Source organism: Acanthochromis polyacanthus, chromosome 22, assembly GCF_021347895.1.
Source record: "Acanthochromis polyacanthus isolate Apoly-LR-REF ecotype Palm Island chromosome 22, KAUST_Apoly_ChrSc, whole genome shotgun sequence".
Taxonomy (NCBI): Eukaryota; Metazoa; Chordata; class Actinopteri; family Pomacentridae; genus Acanthochromis; species Acanthochromis polyacanthus.
Window position 1 is genome coordinate 9,159,952 of NC_067134.1, and position 16,037 is coordinate 9,175,988.

The following is a 16,037-nucleotide window of genomic DNA, read 5'->3' on the forward strand; positions in this document are numbered from 1 at the left end:
TCATCTGAGCGAACTTTAAAATCCTTTTCTGTTTATTTTTTGGTTAAAATTGGTCTTTTTTCTGTATTTTTTTTTTTTACCAGAGAAGAGGAAGCTGGTGTCTGGTCTGGAATACGTTTAACCTTCCACAGCAGACACCAACTTCCTGGAATATTTCCATCATCTGAGCGAACTTTAAAATCCTTTTCTGTTTATTTTTTGGTTAAAATTGGTCTTTTTTCTGTATCCCCACCAGACAGAGGAAACCAGTACCAGCTTCCTCTCTGTGGTAAAGCCTTTCTGAGGACGTCCTCCCTCTCTCTCTCTCTGTCTTCCCTCCCTCTTCCTCCCTCTCTCTCTCTCTATCGTGGTGTTTACAGCCCAGCAGAGCTGCATATCTGACATTTCATTCTCAAACTCCAGTCGGCCCTGTTCTCATCTGAAAGGTAGGAACCAGCATCCTCACTTAGACCAGATCAAACGCTGCTAGGGGGAACTTTCTGAGGTCCTTTAGCTGGTATAAGAAGCAGGTTAAACAGTCATTGTTTATGCTTTCTGTTCAGTTCTGATCGTTATGAGCAGAGCAGCAGAGAGGATGGAAGTGGATAAAAGTCCCAGAGGACAAACATTCCATCACATGATGCATTTCAGAGCACACATCCAGACACTTAATCCACACTGTAAATGAGCTAACGGCCTTCAGTTTTTAAAAATACCACAAACAACTGGATTAACTTGATTTATTGAAGGTAACTTGCTACTTAATTTTCACCAACTTCACTGAAAAAGGTCGGATCAACTCTTAGGAAATGACTTGACAGATGAAGCGATTCTTTCCAGGATTTAGGTTTCACTCCAAGAGTTATTTTTTGTGTCTGTGATGGAATTAATCTGGTACAGGAGGCGAAATTAGTGCTTTCAGTGTTTTTCTACAATCGCAACAATGTGTCTGGATGTTTCTTCCTTCCTCTCTCTTGTGGAAATACAGAATAAAAATGATATGAAATTAACAAATTTCAGGTTAGTTTTCATTTTGTGTCATTTTTGTGCCTTTTTATGTCATTTTTCAATTTTCTGTGTCGTTTTTGTGTCTGTTTCTTTCATTTTTGTGTTAGTTCATGTCCATTTTTTTGTCATTTTGGTGTCAGTTTGTGTCTTTTTGTGTAATGTTTCTGTTATTTTGTATCTCTTTTTCCCCACTTTGTGTCTTTCTGTGTAATTTTTGTGTTATTTTGTGTCTTTTTCTTTCATTTTGTGTCATGTTTGTGTCTTTCTCATTCATTTTGTGTCATTTTTGTGTTATTTTGTGTCTTTTTGTTTCATTTTTATGTTATTTTAGCATTCTTTTGCATCTTTTTCTTTCATTTAGTGGCATTTTTGTGTCTTTCAGTGTCATTTTTTCTGTTATTTTCTGTCATTTTTGTGTCTTTCTTTCATTATTTTGTAATTGTTGTGTCTTTGTGTCATTTTTGTGTCTGTTTCTTTCATTTAGTGTCATTTTTGAGTCTTTCAGTGTCATTTTTTCTGTTATTTTCTGTCATTTTTGTGTCTTTCTTTCATTATTTTGTAATTTTTGTGTCTCTGTGTCATTTTTGTGTCTTTTTCTTTCATTTTGTGTAATTTTTCTGTTATTTTGGCAACCTTTTGTGTCGTTTTGTGTCATTTCTGTGTTATATCCCCCAGTTTCCTATTGTGGAAATACGGAGGGAAAAAAGACATTCGATTTGTTTTACTCCCCTCCAAAAATAATGCCAGATGAAGGATTTTAAAGTTCGCTCTGGACGGTGAAACTATTCGCTGTTTGGTGTTTGCTGGATACAAAAAGGAATGCAACGATTTTTACCAGAGAGAGGAAGTGCTAGCTACATGCTAATTAGCATGAAGCTGCTAGTTTTTGAATCATTGTTAACAATTTGTTCTGCTTCTATGTTCATGTTTTTTAGGACTCGGGTCATTTTTGGGTTTTTCGACTCCTCTAAAAGTGGAATTATTTGGCGACAAAGACTCAAGAGCTAAATGCTAACGCTCCTGTGCTAACTAGCATGATGAGTGAAGCTGCTGCTGATGCTAGCTTTCATTGTCCTTTAGAGTAGGGATGAATGATGGGGGTGAAAACCTAATTGCAACATATATATAGATATTTTAACCTAATGTAAGCAAGAATGCTTGATATAAATTTAAATATAAATAATTTGTATTTATTACATTTTTTCAAATGGGACAGGAGATAAAAAAAAAAAAAGTTTCACCAAAGCTGTGACTGTCTCAAGTTAAAAAACTACAATAACACCAATAAATAACACCAAATAAAACACAAACATGATCCATATCTTGAACAGCTGGTTTTTGATTTCCTAATTGCATTATTTAAATTGCAAAATCAATTTCAAATCAACTAATTTGTCATTTTTGTGCTGCAACAATTAACTGATCATTTATCAACTATTATATTTTCATCATCGAATAACTGTTGTAGGTCATTTTTAAGGACACAAAGTCAAAATTCCCAAATTCTGGCTTCTTAAAATCAAATATTTTCTGGTTTCTTTCCTCCTTTATGACAGTAAACTGAAGATTTTTTGGTTGTTAGGTTTGGGAATCTTTTATTTTTTGGACATTTTATCAGTCAAGCTTATACTTCACATATTAATCAACACCTAAAATGTCCAATAATGGCCGCCCTAATTCACAGGTGTACTTTCCCATCTCATATTTTCATCACAGAAATCACTTTTTGTTGTTATCTAACGGTAGTTTCTATGAATTAGCTCACTGAAGTACCACAAAGTAGAATCTAACGTGTCGATAACGTGGCTTTACGTGAAAATATATAAGTTTATCCTGTTATTATTGGACTTACTTGTAATTTAATGGACATAATTCCACCTTTAAGTTCTGCTGTGTGACGTCTGGTCGTAAATCCAGCTTTATTTTTAGCCCATTATCTCTGTGAAAGCACAGATTGCTCCTTTTGCTCTGTTGAAAGAAGCCCGTGGTGTTCTTATAAACACAATCAGCTGTTGTCGGCTGCTGGAGCAGAGTTTCATCTCTGGGGTGAAACATTTCCACGATGCACCGATTTGAAAGATGCCAGTCGAGTTTTATCGGTTGTGTCAGGCGGTAAAACGAGGCTGTATTTTAACCACTTCAGATGTTAGAAGCTTCTTACTGGTTTGCTCTGTTGCTAGACTTCAACTTCTTCTTTTTTAGCCTTGGCCTCTCAGGAGGCGATTGGCAGCTGTGAAGCAGAAATGTAGGTTTACTGGTGCTGACCCCTTATTAAAACTGGGGCAAACAGTAGATATCAGCTGCTGGGAGACAGACGTCAACATCACAGCTAAAGTAAGTCGTTAAATCTGTCAGGATTAGTTTGGAAAGACAGAAGAAAAGATGAAGAAAAGAAAGAAAAAATAGCTTCAGTAGCAATTTCGCTCATGCTAATTGGCAAGGGATTGTTAGCATTTAGCTGTGGAGTCTTTATCACCAAGTAAGAGCCTGTCCTCAAACCAAAAACGACCACATAGGTCGTCTGTACACGCCCGTATTACGACCCAGTGTTACGTTTTGACGTATGCGACCTCTTGCGGTTGAGTAAATATCGACACTCTGGAGTCGCAGGTGAAATGTCACCATGAACAAACTTTTAACTAACACTATCCCCGTCCTTATTCCTAACCCTAACCTTAACCATAACCCTAAAAACGTGTTGGGAAAGTGAGAAAAAAGCTGTTTTGCGACAGAAAAGCCGTTTCGCGAATTAAATCCCATAATGCATTCGTTTTCCCCGTAGGGGCGCAAACGTTCATACGACCGCATAGGTCGTATTCCGGTGCACGGTGCAAACGACCGATGCGGTCGTATGAATTGGAGGACTTGTTGCCAAGTAATGCTGCTTTTAGAGGCTTCATAAAACCCAGAAATGACTCAAGAGACCTGAAAAAACATTAACATAAAAACAGAACAAACTGTGGGACAGTGATTCAAAGAATTAGCATCAGTAGCAGCTTCACTCATGTTAGTTAGCATGTGAGCATTAGCATTTTGCTCTGGTGTCATTTTTGACAAAAAAATTCCACTTTTAGAGGCATCGAAAAAAAATGAAAATGACTCAGGAGACCTAATTAACATGAACATAAAAGTGGAACAAATTGTGGGACATTGATTCAATAAGTAGCATCATTAGCAGCTTCGCTCATGCTAGGTAGCATCCAGCTCTTGAATCTTTATCGCCAAATATTTCCACTTTTAGAGGCGTGGAAAAACCAAAAATGGTTCAAGAGACTTAATAAACATGAAAATAAAAGCAGAACAAACTGTTGGGTGTCCTGATATTTGCTTTGGCTTCCATCTTTAAGAACATGTGAGCACAGTGACCTCGACTTTGTAAGAAATGACACCATTAATCAGAGCCAGAGACTGTTAAAAAACAGAAAGAATTGTTGGATTTTCAACTTCCTGATGATCCGTGAACTACTCATCTGTTTAAATCTGAACTTCATTCTACGTGTTTTATTTGTAAAAACGGCCAAAAACGAAACCGTTGGCTCTGAACAGTCTGCACTACGTGGTACAACTGAGAAGCTGTGAGTGACGCTTACAGATAAAAATTCAGTGACAAAATCACCAATATTGCACCGTTTATCTACTTTCCATGAGTCCTAGAACTTTTCAGCTACTCAACCCTTGATTCTACATGACTCATTTAAAATTCACCAAAAAATAAATCACTTTGGCCAGACTGCAAAAAAACAAAAAAAAGCAAAAAACTGGGCTGGTTGGTGGAACCGTGAAGTCAGTGTTCACACAGAGCATGTAAATGAAACAAAAATGTAAATAGTGAAACATGTGTAGGACGTAAAGCCACCGTGTTTTCAGGTATTGCTAACATCTGAGGGCACAAATGTTGCGCAATACAGAAATCCTAATTTTGCCAGTCTGGTCACGGCTGTTCTGTTTCCATAGAGGTGCAGGACTAAAAATTTGAGACAGGCAAAGAAAATGAAACACCCAGAAGGTTGAACAGGAAGGTTTGATTGATTTCCTCCTCCTTAGTGAGCCATGCTTCGTCCACTGGGAGCTCTTTGCCACCTGTTGTTGCTACTTGTCCGGCTGGATGTTTGCTGGATGTGACCAACATGAACAGATGAACCGATCACTGGCAGAGAACAGCTGACTGCAAATGTTCAAACCAGACACAGCAAACGATCAGCAACAAAGTATCCGCTGAAAAATAACAAACCTCTGCTGCGGGAGTTCAATTTGTTCCACTGGGCCAAGGACACATTTCACTTATCCCTCTACAAGATGTTTATTTATTAAGTTAAAGTTAATATTCTACAACATCATTTATTATATAAATGTGACTAATGAGGTTAAATATTAAGGTTAGGACCCTGTAATATTTTTATTAGTCAAATTTACTCAACAAGTTTATGCACTAAGGTTAAGACCTACAATATTATTTCTTTAAAAAATTACCTAACAAGTCTAAATGTTAAGGAAAAGACCCTACAGACTATTTGGTACAAATTTAATTAACATGTTTGAATATTAAGGTTAAGACCCTACAATATTATTTATTGCACACATTTGCCTAAGGAGTCAATATTATTGTAGAGTCTTAACCAATATTAATGTTAAGACCCTACAATAATATTTAGCACAACTTTACCTACTGAGTTTAAATATGAAAGACCATATAATATTATTTAGTAGACAGGTTTGCTTAATGAGTTCCAATACTAAAGTTAAGACCCTACAATGTTATTTATTGTAACAATTATTTAACAAGTTTAGACATTAAAGTTAAGACCCTACAATGTTAATTATTGTACAAATCTAGCTAACGAGTTTAAACATTAATGTAAAACCACTACAATATTATTTAGTATAAAAATTTAAACATTAAAGTTAAGACCCGACAATAATATTAAGTACAAATTTTCCTATGGAGTTTCAAAATTAAAGCTGAACCCTACAAAATTACTTATTATACAAATTTACTTAATGAGTTTACATATTAAAGTTAAGACCCTACAATATTATTTAGTACTGATTTACCTACGAGTTCAAATATTGAGGTTAGGACCCTACAATATGATTCAGTCTACACTCTGACTCCATAGATTTGCTGACGGAAAACCAGAATAATCAGCTGAAAGACTCAATGTTCCACTTACTGAAGCAAAACTACCACGACACCAAAGATTTTTCACTTTGACAGAGTTGATTCAAACCTATTTAAAGAGACAGAGTGAGCTTTATGAACATGTAGAATCAGCCCTCCTGCTGTCTGGTGTGAGGTCTGGTGCTCCAGGAGGCCACACCAGTCTCCTATGGGTGTCCATAAAGGTGCTAACATGTCAAGTGATAGTGGGCGACTGACAGGCAGATAGAGAGTGAAAGAAGCTCGAGTGGAAGGACATAAATAGAAGTGTTGAAAAGTGTGGAGAAGCCATCAGACAGGGCTGCTGTTATCTGCAGCGTTTGAAGAGTGGCAGAGACATGCAGACACCTGCCTTTAGCGCCACCTTCTGGATGAACTTCACACTCTGCACATTGATATCTAATATCTGGATTATCGCCCCAACATCAGCTTCTCCAGTAACAAAGCTCCAGGAATCCTGAGCCCGTCCCCGTATTGTTCCACCGTTGTCGTAAACGATGCATCCAGCAGGGGGACTCCACCCTCGGTATTAATAGAAGAGAACTTGGCACAGGTGAAGTACAAGTGGTCAGACTGAACAAAAGCACGGCAACCTTTCCACTGTCACTTTGATCTCCACAAAGTCCCGGATCAGATGACAAAGAGGGATTAAAGCAGGAGCCTGCAGCTGCACTGTGACGACTCTGTCATCATGTCCACTTCCTGATCTCACCAGACAAAAGGCTCAGCAGAGGAAAGTCCTCTAAGGGTTGTTTTTTTCTCAGCATCCAGTCACATCGTGGTCCTGACATTTAACACATCAGCAGACGTTAGCTGGCGCCTCCATTATCATCACACCATGTGCTGAGATACATCAAGGTCACTGGAGGGTGCTGCTGCTGCTGCTCTGCTTTTCAGTTCTCGTTTATAAAGAGCCCCGTTTGTCTCATTTTTCAGCAAATTAAGTCTCAAATGTTTCCAGAAGGTGTCTCAAATACCACAAAGTGTACATGGAGTCCTAAATGGCTGCGTTTCAGTCACTGCTTTAGTATTTTAGCTGGTAATACAAAGCTCTAACCTGTAGTCAATCGAAGCTAAGCTAGTTAGCCACACAACGTGCTAACATTAAGGGTTTCCTTATTGCAGGGGTGTCAAACATGAGGCCCGTGGGGCAAAAGCGGCCCTCCAGAAGGTCCAATCAGGCCCTTGAAGTGTAAAAATTACAGAGAAGACAAGTTATTTGGATCATAAAGTAAATAAAATACTAGACTGTTCATTGTGTTGTCATTTTGTGTCTCTTTTTTGTAATATTTTGTCTTGTTTTCATTGTTTTTTTGTCTGATTTTTGTTGTTGGTCTCATCCTTTTGTCATTTTGTGTTTCCTTTTTGTCTTGCTTGTGCTTTTTGTCTTATTTTTGCCATATTGTGTTATTGTGTTTTACTTTATTCGTTGTTTCGTGAATCGTTGTTGTCATTTTGAGTTGTTTTTTTCTCACTTGTCGTTTGTCCATATTTTTTTAAACTTTTTTCTCTCTACTTGTTTTGTTTTGTGCCATTTGCTGTTTTTTTTTGTCATTTTGTTTCTCATTTTTGTATTATTTTGTCTTGTTTTTTGTCTTTTTTGTCTGATTTTTGTCGTTTTATGTTTTCTTTTTGCCCCCCTCGGGTTTTTGTCTTATTTTTGTTATTTTGTGTCTTATTTTATTCGTTGTTTTGTGTGTTGTTTTTTTGTTTTGTCTCACTTATGTTGTCTATTTTTTTGTCATTTTGTTTCTCGCCTTTGTCGTTTTGTGTCTAGTTTTTGTAATATTTTGACTTGTTTTTGTTATTTTTTGTCTGACTTTTGTCATTTTGATCATAAATTAAAGTCCTTTATCGTTCAGTTCCAGATGACTAAATGTTGTGTTACTTTGTAGACACTCTGATCTGGAAGTTGTAATGTGGAAATGATAAACTGATGCTGAATGTTGCTGAAATTGAACTTATTTTTCTTCAAAAACTTCAGGTTGTCCGTGATGTTTAATAAAGAGATAATTCCTTAAATGTTTGTAACAAAGCAAAAATGTGGAGTTGTGGTTATTTCTTGGTTATTCTGTTGTGGTTTTACTAGTCCGGTTCATTGGAGATCAGATTGGACTGAATGTGAAACCTGAACTGGAATAGTTTGACACCTCTGATCTGTTGCTTTGGTGACATTTAAGCCGCTTTATTGGGAATTCAGACGCATTACAATACAAAATGAGAGCAGAGAGAGCAGGAGAGAAGCTAACAGACGTAAACACCAAGCTAACGCTGTACTGAAGCATAGCGGATGACTTTAAAACACAGAAACTCACCTAGTCCTCGTTTATTGGTTTAAATTTAAAGTTTGCAGTATCTCTGAATGTACCTCGGTGTTTCCACAGAGCTCTGACCTGCAGTCAAACGATCAAAGCTAAGCTACATTAGCCACGCTAGCTGCACAACGCTAAATGCTACCAACAGGGATGTTTTACTTCACGATCATTAGCGGTGACATTACCATCAGTTACAGCAGTAATCCACTGGATGCTGGCAAAGCGTGGAGACTCCATCTAGTTGTTTCTACTTCAAACTTTATAACAACCACAAAAGACAATAAAATGGATTTCCAACACATGGGACCTTAAAAGGATGAAGGTAAAGTAAAACTGAACAGTGGAATCTGTCTTTAACCATCTTTCCTCTGTCTTCTGTCCAATCCTTATTCCTCTAGACAAGACAAGACAAGACAAGGTTCTGGTAGTTCTTGTTGTCTCATCAGGACTGACCTGAACCTCCAGACCTGGTCTCCTCTAGACTCCCTTCCTGACCTCTCTCCAGCTCTTCATCCAGCCGGTCAAGATCTAATCCACCAGCCGCCTCCATGGAGCGCGTCCAGCACATGACCAAGTCGGCCATCCGCCGGGCGTCTCAGATCGAGGTCAACCCTCAGGCCAAGAGGAACCTGCAGGAGCTCTTCGTCAACTTCACCCTCATCCTCATCTGCCTGCTCCTCATCTACATCATCGTCCTGCTGAGCAGCTGAGCGGCAGCAGAGCGACACGCAGAGAGTTTTTGGTGGGCCTGAGGGTTCTGCTGATACATGGAGGAAGCACTCCTATCATCTCCATGTATCAGAAGAACCAAAGAAAACAGCCAAACTCTCTGTCAGAGCTCCGGGGAGATGTTGCTACCAGGCTGATCGGGGATCAGCTCCACAGGGAATGATCAGAAGTGACCCGACTGCACCAGTTTAAACCCTGCATGTACATCTGCTGCTCGTCCAGATCACCACCAGCAAAGCGCTCCGTTAGGCTGATTTACAGAACTTACACATTAATACATTACTGCTGTTTGACTTCCATTTCCCATGAGCCCTGCCGCTTCCTGCTGAAACATAAACACGCTGAAAATGATTTTTTTCCACGAGTATTTTTACTCCTTTCTTGGTGCGCCGCTGCCAGAAACCACAGGCGAACCACAACGAAATGTTTTGAACATGGGCTTCCTTGTAATGCTGCTACCTCGGTGGTTAACGGAGTCTGAAAATGTAAACTTAAGCAAAAAAGAAAGAAAAAAGCAGTAGAGTGATAACACACCAGACCCCAAACGAACCATCTCTGCCTTAAACTTCCTCTAAAGTAGAATTTAGAGAACATCAGCATCAGTGGATGATCTCTGGAAACAGTTCAGTCTAAAGTTCTGCTACATGTGTCTCTAAAACCAAGTGTCCGATAACTTACACTGATTAAAAAGACAGTTTTAAATAGGAAAAAGCTGCAAATCTATTAAAAAATATATAGGATTCTGTCGCCTCCTAGTGGCTAAATCACAAAGTACACCACAGCGGGATATTTATTCTATGTAAAATATGACACAAACACTATTATTTGATTTAGAAATGTCTAATTCGACTCGTCTGTTAGAAGTAATTACTGCCAAATAAGTCGACTGCAGCATTTCATGAGCGCTCTTCTTGGATTTATTCTCGTTTTAACATGGTACTATTAGTGCTGTAGACCTCTGTAATGGATGTGAAGTCTAGACTGAAGGTGTTTCGGTTCAGCCTTAGAATGAAATATAGAAGATTTGCTTCATTTTGTCCTTCAGTGTTTGAGAGTGTTGAAACTGCATGGTGTGATTTATGTACCAGACGTGTAAGTTTAGTTATTATAAAGCCAGGCTCACATTTTTTTTGTCTTTTTCTCTGTTCTCACTGACATACTGAACATGAATCGTAGCAACTGTGTAACCAGAAAAGGACATTTTTTACATCTTGCCAGCCACATTTTACTGCACTGCCCTGTATTTACTATGAGTTAAAATGTGAAAATACAAACGACACGTGATGAAGAAATGTTTGAAAAGCTGTACCACCTGATGTTTAAGCTGTGGAACACCAAATAAACTGCATGTCCATACCTTTAAAAATGCTTCTCCTGGTGCCGCTGATGAGAAATCATTTCCATTCTTCTATTCTTGTCTTCTGACCGCATTTAAAGTTTGTGGATTTGGTTTCTTGGTTTCTCATGCTGGAGAGCCTAAAAGTTGCCATAATCGATATTTTATGCTAACAACACATCAAATTATTCTGGTAAACTGTGATTATGGAGCTCATAGTTCAAGTTTTACAGGATGTTTGTGGGCTATAAACACAGAGCCAAGCAGCAGGGAAAGTTAGCAGCTAGCGACTGATGTTAGCATCGAGCTAAAGGTGTTAGCTCGAAGCTATTAGTGATAGCAGCTAGCTGACAAACAACAGTTAGCAGCCATCTAGAGAGACATTTTTTTCAGGACTTGGGGGAGAGCAAAAAGGAGTTAATACTGGACTTAAATTCATCAAGGAAACACAAACAAGCCTATAATATAAGCTAACCACTTCCCCCAGAATTTCCCGGCATTATTGGAGATTGTTGCAGCCCTAAAATACCTGAATTAGTGGCAGCTTTTCTCAAAAATTCCGATATAAGTTGCGATGTTTTAGACGTATTTGTTGTGATGAAATTTCAGGAAACGGTGACAATAGCTAGAAAGTTGCATTTCTCCAGCTATTAGAACATGTTTCAACATTTTAATTGACAATATTTATTCCTAAACTAATTCTTTAAGACGCTCCAACCCATTTACACAAAAGCTGGCACAGCATGGTGGGACAACAGCAGCAGCCAGATACTGGTTTAACATGAAGTGGTTGGTAGATTTAATACACAAAATGATCATTTACTATTGAATGAATCACATTTGAACATATGTGTCAGTGACAGTCTGCCACCATGACTGCTCATCACCTGACCTCACGCTGAGCACAGGCGTGTGTCATGCGTGTGTACTTTACGTTTGCATGACACAAGAAAAACACATAAAACACTCGATTTTTATAAAAAGGACGGCCTGGTTTTCTCAACATTTTGCAAATATACATCAACTCCAGGTTGGTGTAAAACACAAACGTCCAACCGTAACACTAGCATGTAAACGCAACACGCAGAGTGGAATCTTTGTCTGAGAAACGCTTCACAAACTCAAAAAACAAACACCGAACAAATGAGCACACCAGCGAGTTTTTATCTCACAATCATAATTTTACTGTTCCATAACATACAACAGAAATGATATAAATATAAATAAATATCATTATTGGTATAATCGTTATATATTCTTACTTCAAAAATGCCAAGACAGACATCATTAAATGATGAGGGTGACGTCTGCTCACTTTCACTTCAGTTTTTACCAGCTGTTGTGTATTTACTCATCACATGCCACAGTCTTTTCCTCCACTTCCTCTGCAGATTTGGAAGAACTGAGTTGAAAGTGAAACCCACCGAGCCTTGATCAGTTTATTGTCACATTTATAAAACTAAAAAGACAGTTAATGGTTGAAGTCTGTGGTTGAGTGCGTCAAATAAAAACCTTCCTCGGTCAACAGATGAATCCTCGTTTGTTTGTAAACGTCTAACTGATCGGTCATGTGATGGCGGCGCCTGCAGCTCTGCTTCTATTGGCTCCAAGAAAACGGAACAAATCCGTTAAAATCAACAACACAAAGAGATGTGAGCAGATAACAAACCGAACAGTACAGCGAGTGATACAAGCAAATATACACTGTAAACATGTAAACAAAACAGCGACAAATAAAGAAACAAATGGCTCCTTTTTGAGTTCCAACGAGTAAACAAAACTCAAAGGACCACGCCGGTGTTTTTAGACGTTCTGAATGAAAATGACTTCTCACTTTGGTTCTTGAAGATGTTTCAGATACAGGAGGTACTCAACTTACGTCAGAATTCCATTCCTACTGGGCGATGTAAGTCGATTTTTGCCGTAAGTCAGAACTCACCCTCTCCGACGGATCCTCTGAATATTCGGATCTCAAAATAAATATTCGAACGACCGGATATTCGGATATTCGGGTCCAGCCCTACATAACATAGTGGTAAAATCATAATCTAGGACATAAAAACTGGTCGATCTTTGTCGGTGTTTCACCCGTTTCCAAGTGTTTTATTCTATCTAATTTCACTTCCATAGAGACGGCTTTCCTTTTCTTCAAAGCACTGCATTCAAAAGAGTGTGACTTCTCTTTGGGAGCCATAATGAAGCGCAAAAAGCTAACGAATATATGTAACGCCATAGGTCAAGGACGTCGTAAACCTGTACTTTTAATGTCCTGTCCTGTGATCTCTTCCCACAAAGTTTCTCAATTCTTCACACCTCGAGGCACCTGGGTTACTAACTGGCCATTAGCCGTTTGGTTTGGGGTCAGCAAGATACATGTGGGACTCCAAACCAGATCAAATTAAAGAAATACTGTTAAGGAAAAGCAAAACATCTTCAAGAACCCAAACGGCAGAACTTTTACCTGAATGGCTGAGAATCTACAGCGACAACACGGACATAAAGTGCTCAGAAAAAAAAAAAAGTAAAATCCACCTGACAAACCATCATGGTGGAAACCATGTCAGCTTTGATGTTGACTGATTGATTGACCAACAAGTCTCAATGAGATTTTTATATCATAACACAAGGGGTCCTCAGGTTACGGCGTTCTCAACTTACAGCCTTTTGTCATGTCAGAACCGGTTAAGTGGAACTAGTTGGCAAGCAGAGCAGACGAATACGTTGTCACGTGCCGCTAAAAGACGGCTTAGTCATTGGTATTCATGACTTTTCCGAGGAACTGATCGACATCGTTACATTTTCGCCAGAGTTCTGACTCACGACGATAATCGACTTACATCGCGCCGTAGGAATGGAACTCCGACATAAGTCAAGGACCCCCTGTAAGCTGAAAATGTAAAAATACATTAAAAACAGCAGGTGTGAATGTAAAAACACTGGAATGGTCCTTTAACTTTCCTGCCAGGATGTGCTTCTTGTTTCCGGGACAACAATACCACTCTTGTGTTGTTGCTTTTGTTGTTTTTTGGACAAATATCAAGTACAGGGAAAGTCGTTTTGATTGTTGAAATCTTCAGGAAAGGCAGTAAAACCGGACGTGATTGTGAGAAAATGTAGCCTAGCCGCGCTAGACAACCCACGGCAACGAATTTAATTCTCTGCCAGGGTGGGTCTAGTTACCCTCCATAAGGCTCGAGGCTGGATGCTCCTAAAACTGGCCGGACCAATCACCATGAAGTGTAGAGTCAGAAGGCGGGCGTAACTAAGTGACGACAGAGGCGCGACGATTCTGACAGAAACAACCGGCGCACAATAAACAGTTATCTTTCGACTCGGCTTTGGCCACAGCCCTTAAAGATTTGAAGCTAAAATTCAACTTGAAAGATAAACAAAGGACGGCACTGAAGTGTTTCATTGAGAAGAAAGACGTATTTGGACTTACGCCGACGGGATATGGCAAATCCTTAATATACCAGTTGGCTCCGCTGGTTGGGAAGCTAATGGGACTTAGCCACAATCCGGTGCTCTTGGAACTACGTCAGCCTATTTGTTGCACTGATTGGTTGTATACCTACCCAATTGCTGCAGAGTGATTTGATAGACAACCTTTTAGCCCGCCTCCCTCCCTGTCAAGCTTCCCTAGACCCTTGTGCCTTCAGAGCATGGGTCTAGCGCAGCTAGGCTAGAGAAAATGTGCAATTAGGAAGAAACTAAGAAGAGGCTTCTGCGCCGTCGGATGCAGACGTCGAAGCTGAAATGTCAACAATGAGCTGAGCAGTTTGAATAATCTTCACAGTGTGCATGAAGGAACCAACCAGCGGTGGCTCAGCGTTCATTTACTGTTTCTGTGTAAGTCAATATTTACATTTAAACCTCCTAAACTAAATTATAACGTTCAGCATCACTTCAACCTCATGATGCTGCATTCATGTTGTTTTACTGTCTGCTGGAGGTCTTAACCTGCTTTCAGGAAGTGTTTCATTACCTCAGTGCTTAACTGTCAGACTGGAATTCATGCTTTCGCTCGTACACTTTCTTCAGGCACAACATGACATAAGAACACATCCATTAATGAACTACATCTACAGGTACAACAGAAGTGAGTACAGTTGTGCAACATCACTTGAATGTCAAACTATTTAAGAATAACTGAATTATTTCCTCCTGTGAAAGATCAAAAACAAGTCTTCTAACGGAAAACTCCAAAGCAGAAACTCAATGCAACAAGCCTAGCTGTGATTTCCAATCAACCAAACTGTTCTAAAATGAGCTGTGAACTCTCAGTTTTGGACCTGTGGGCTGTTTCTATGTCTGCATCATGGCTCCACATGGAAAAGAACTAAACAGAGGATTGGAAAAAGATAGACAGTTTTGTGACCGACTACAAAATCAGTTGCAGCACTAATCATGGTGTGTAGAACTAATCATGGTACCACTAATCAGGGCTACAGTGGTTGTCCTGCTAAGATGGCACTATGGATATCAAGCTGTGAAAAACAGATGGCCAAGAACTTCAAATATGGAAGTCAGAGTTTCACCCAATGATTGTAGGGAGCACATTCTTTGGTCAGATGAGACCAAATGAACTTGTTTGGCTCAGATGAGGTCCAACTACCTCACCACAGTGAATGTATAGTCCTGACAGTGAAGAACTGAGGTGGGAGTGTGATGATATGGAGCTGTATGAGTGGAATAGATGTCTGAGATGATATTTATAGATGAATGTCGGTGGATAAACCAAAATACTGTCTGACTAGATGACTCCCAGTCTGCAGAAGGTTGAAGAAGAGGAATATTCTGTAAGAATTTCTAAAACCATGTAGATGAAACTTTGCTACAGAACATGAAAAGAAGGCTGGTGAACATTGGTAGCATGATCTACGATCAGATGAGACCAAGATGAATTTGTCGGGCTCAGATGGAGTCTAACATGTTGGGTATGAACCTGACCAGAGCTATAAAAGGATGTTGGGGGGAGAACGACCACAAAAAGGCACAATTTCCCCAAAAAATATGCAAAGTGACCTCAAAGAGGCAAAAAAAATGAACACAGAGAGATGCAAAACAACCACAAAGACTACATCGTGTTTGGTGTGAACCTGATCAGGACTACCACAGTGAACGTATAGTCCTGATAGTGAAGAACGGAGTAGGGAGTGTGATGATGTGGAGCTGTAAGAGGTGTTGGGAAGATGATATTTATAGATGAATGTCTGTGGCTAAACCAAAATACTGTCTGACTAGATGACTCCTAGTGTGCAGAAGCTGGAAGAAGAGGAATATCTCAACATGACAACATACAAAACAGAAATTCACAGTTTGTAAAGACGGAAACTGTGAACTATGACTTCTTGTCCAACTGAAATACCTTCAGCAACACAACTCCTCCAGCAGAGGGCAGCAGAAGAACGGCAGAACATCTCTAAAAGAAGAACTGAAAGAATGAAAGACTTGAATCTCAGGTCTGACTTTTGTTGGAACAAGTTTCCACTGTGGAGCTTTTTTAATGTCG

General features: G+C 39.2%; 2 protein-coding genes across 3 annotated transcripts in view; both read left to right on the plus strand.

Moving 5' to 3' along the window:
• The first annotated feature begins 339 nt into the window (after positions 1-339).
• Positions 340-16,037, plus strand: part of LOC110964293 (cardiac phospholamban) — a 101,280-nt gene continuing 85,582 nt past the window's right edge. Inside the window, exons 1-2 of the mRNA XM_051941784.1 lie at positions 340-425; positions 8,859-9,614. Of these exons, the coding sequence (XP_051797744.1) occupies positions 9,009-9,170 (162 nt within the window). The 5' untranslated portion in view covers positions 340-425; positions 8,859-9,008 and the 3' untranslated portion in view covers positions 9,171-9,614. The remainder of the gene's footprint in view (positions 426-8,858; positions 9,615-16,037) is intronic.
• Positions 340-16,037, plus strand: part of LOC127530222 (cardiac phospholamban-like) — a 101,280-nt gene continuing 85,582 nt past the window's right edge. Inside the window, exon 1 of one of the 2 annotated variants that reach the window (XM_051941785.1) lies at positions 340-425. The gene's annotated coding sequence lies outside the window, so the exon portion shown is untranslated. Of the gene's footprint in view, positions 426-8,853; positions 8,879-16,037 lie in introns of those variants that run through there. The other variant, XM_051941786.1, reaches the window with a different exon arrangement.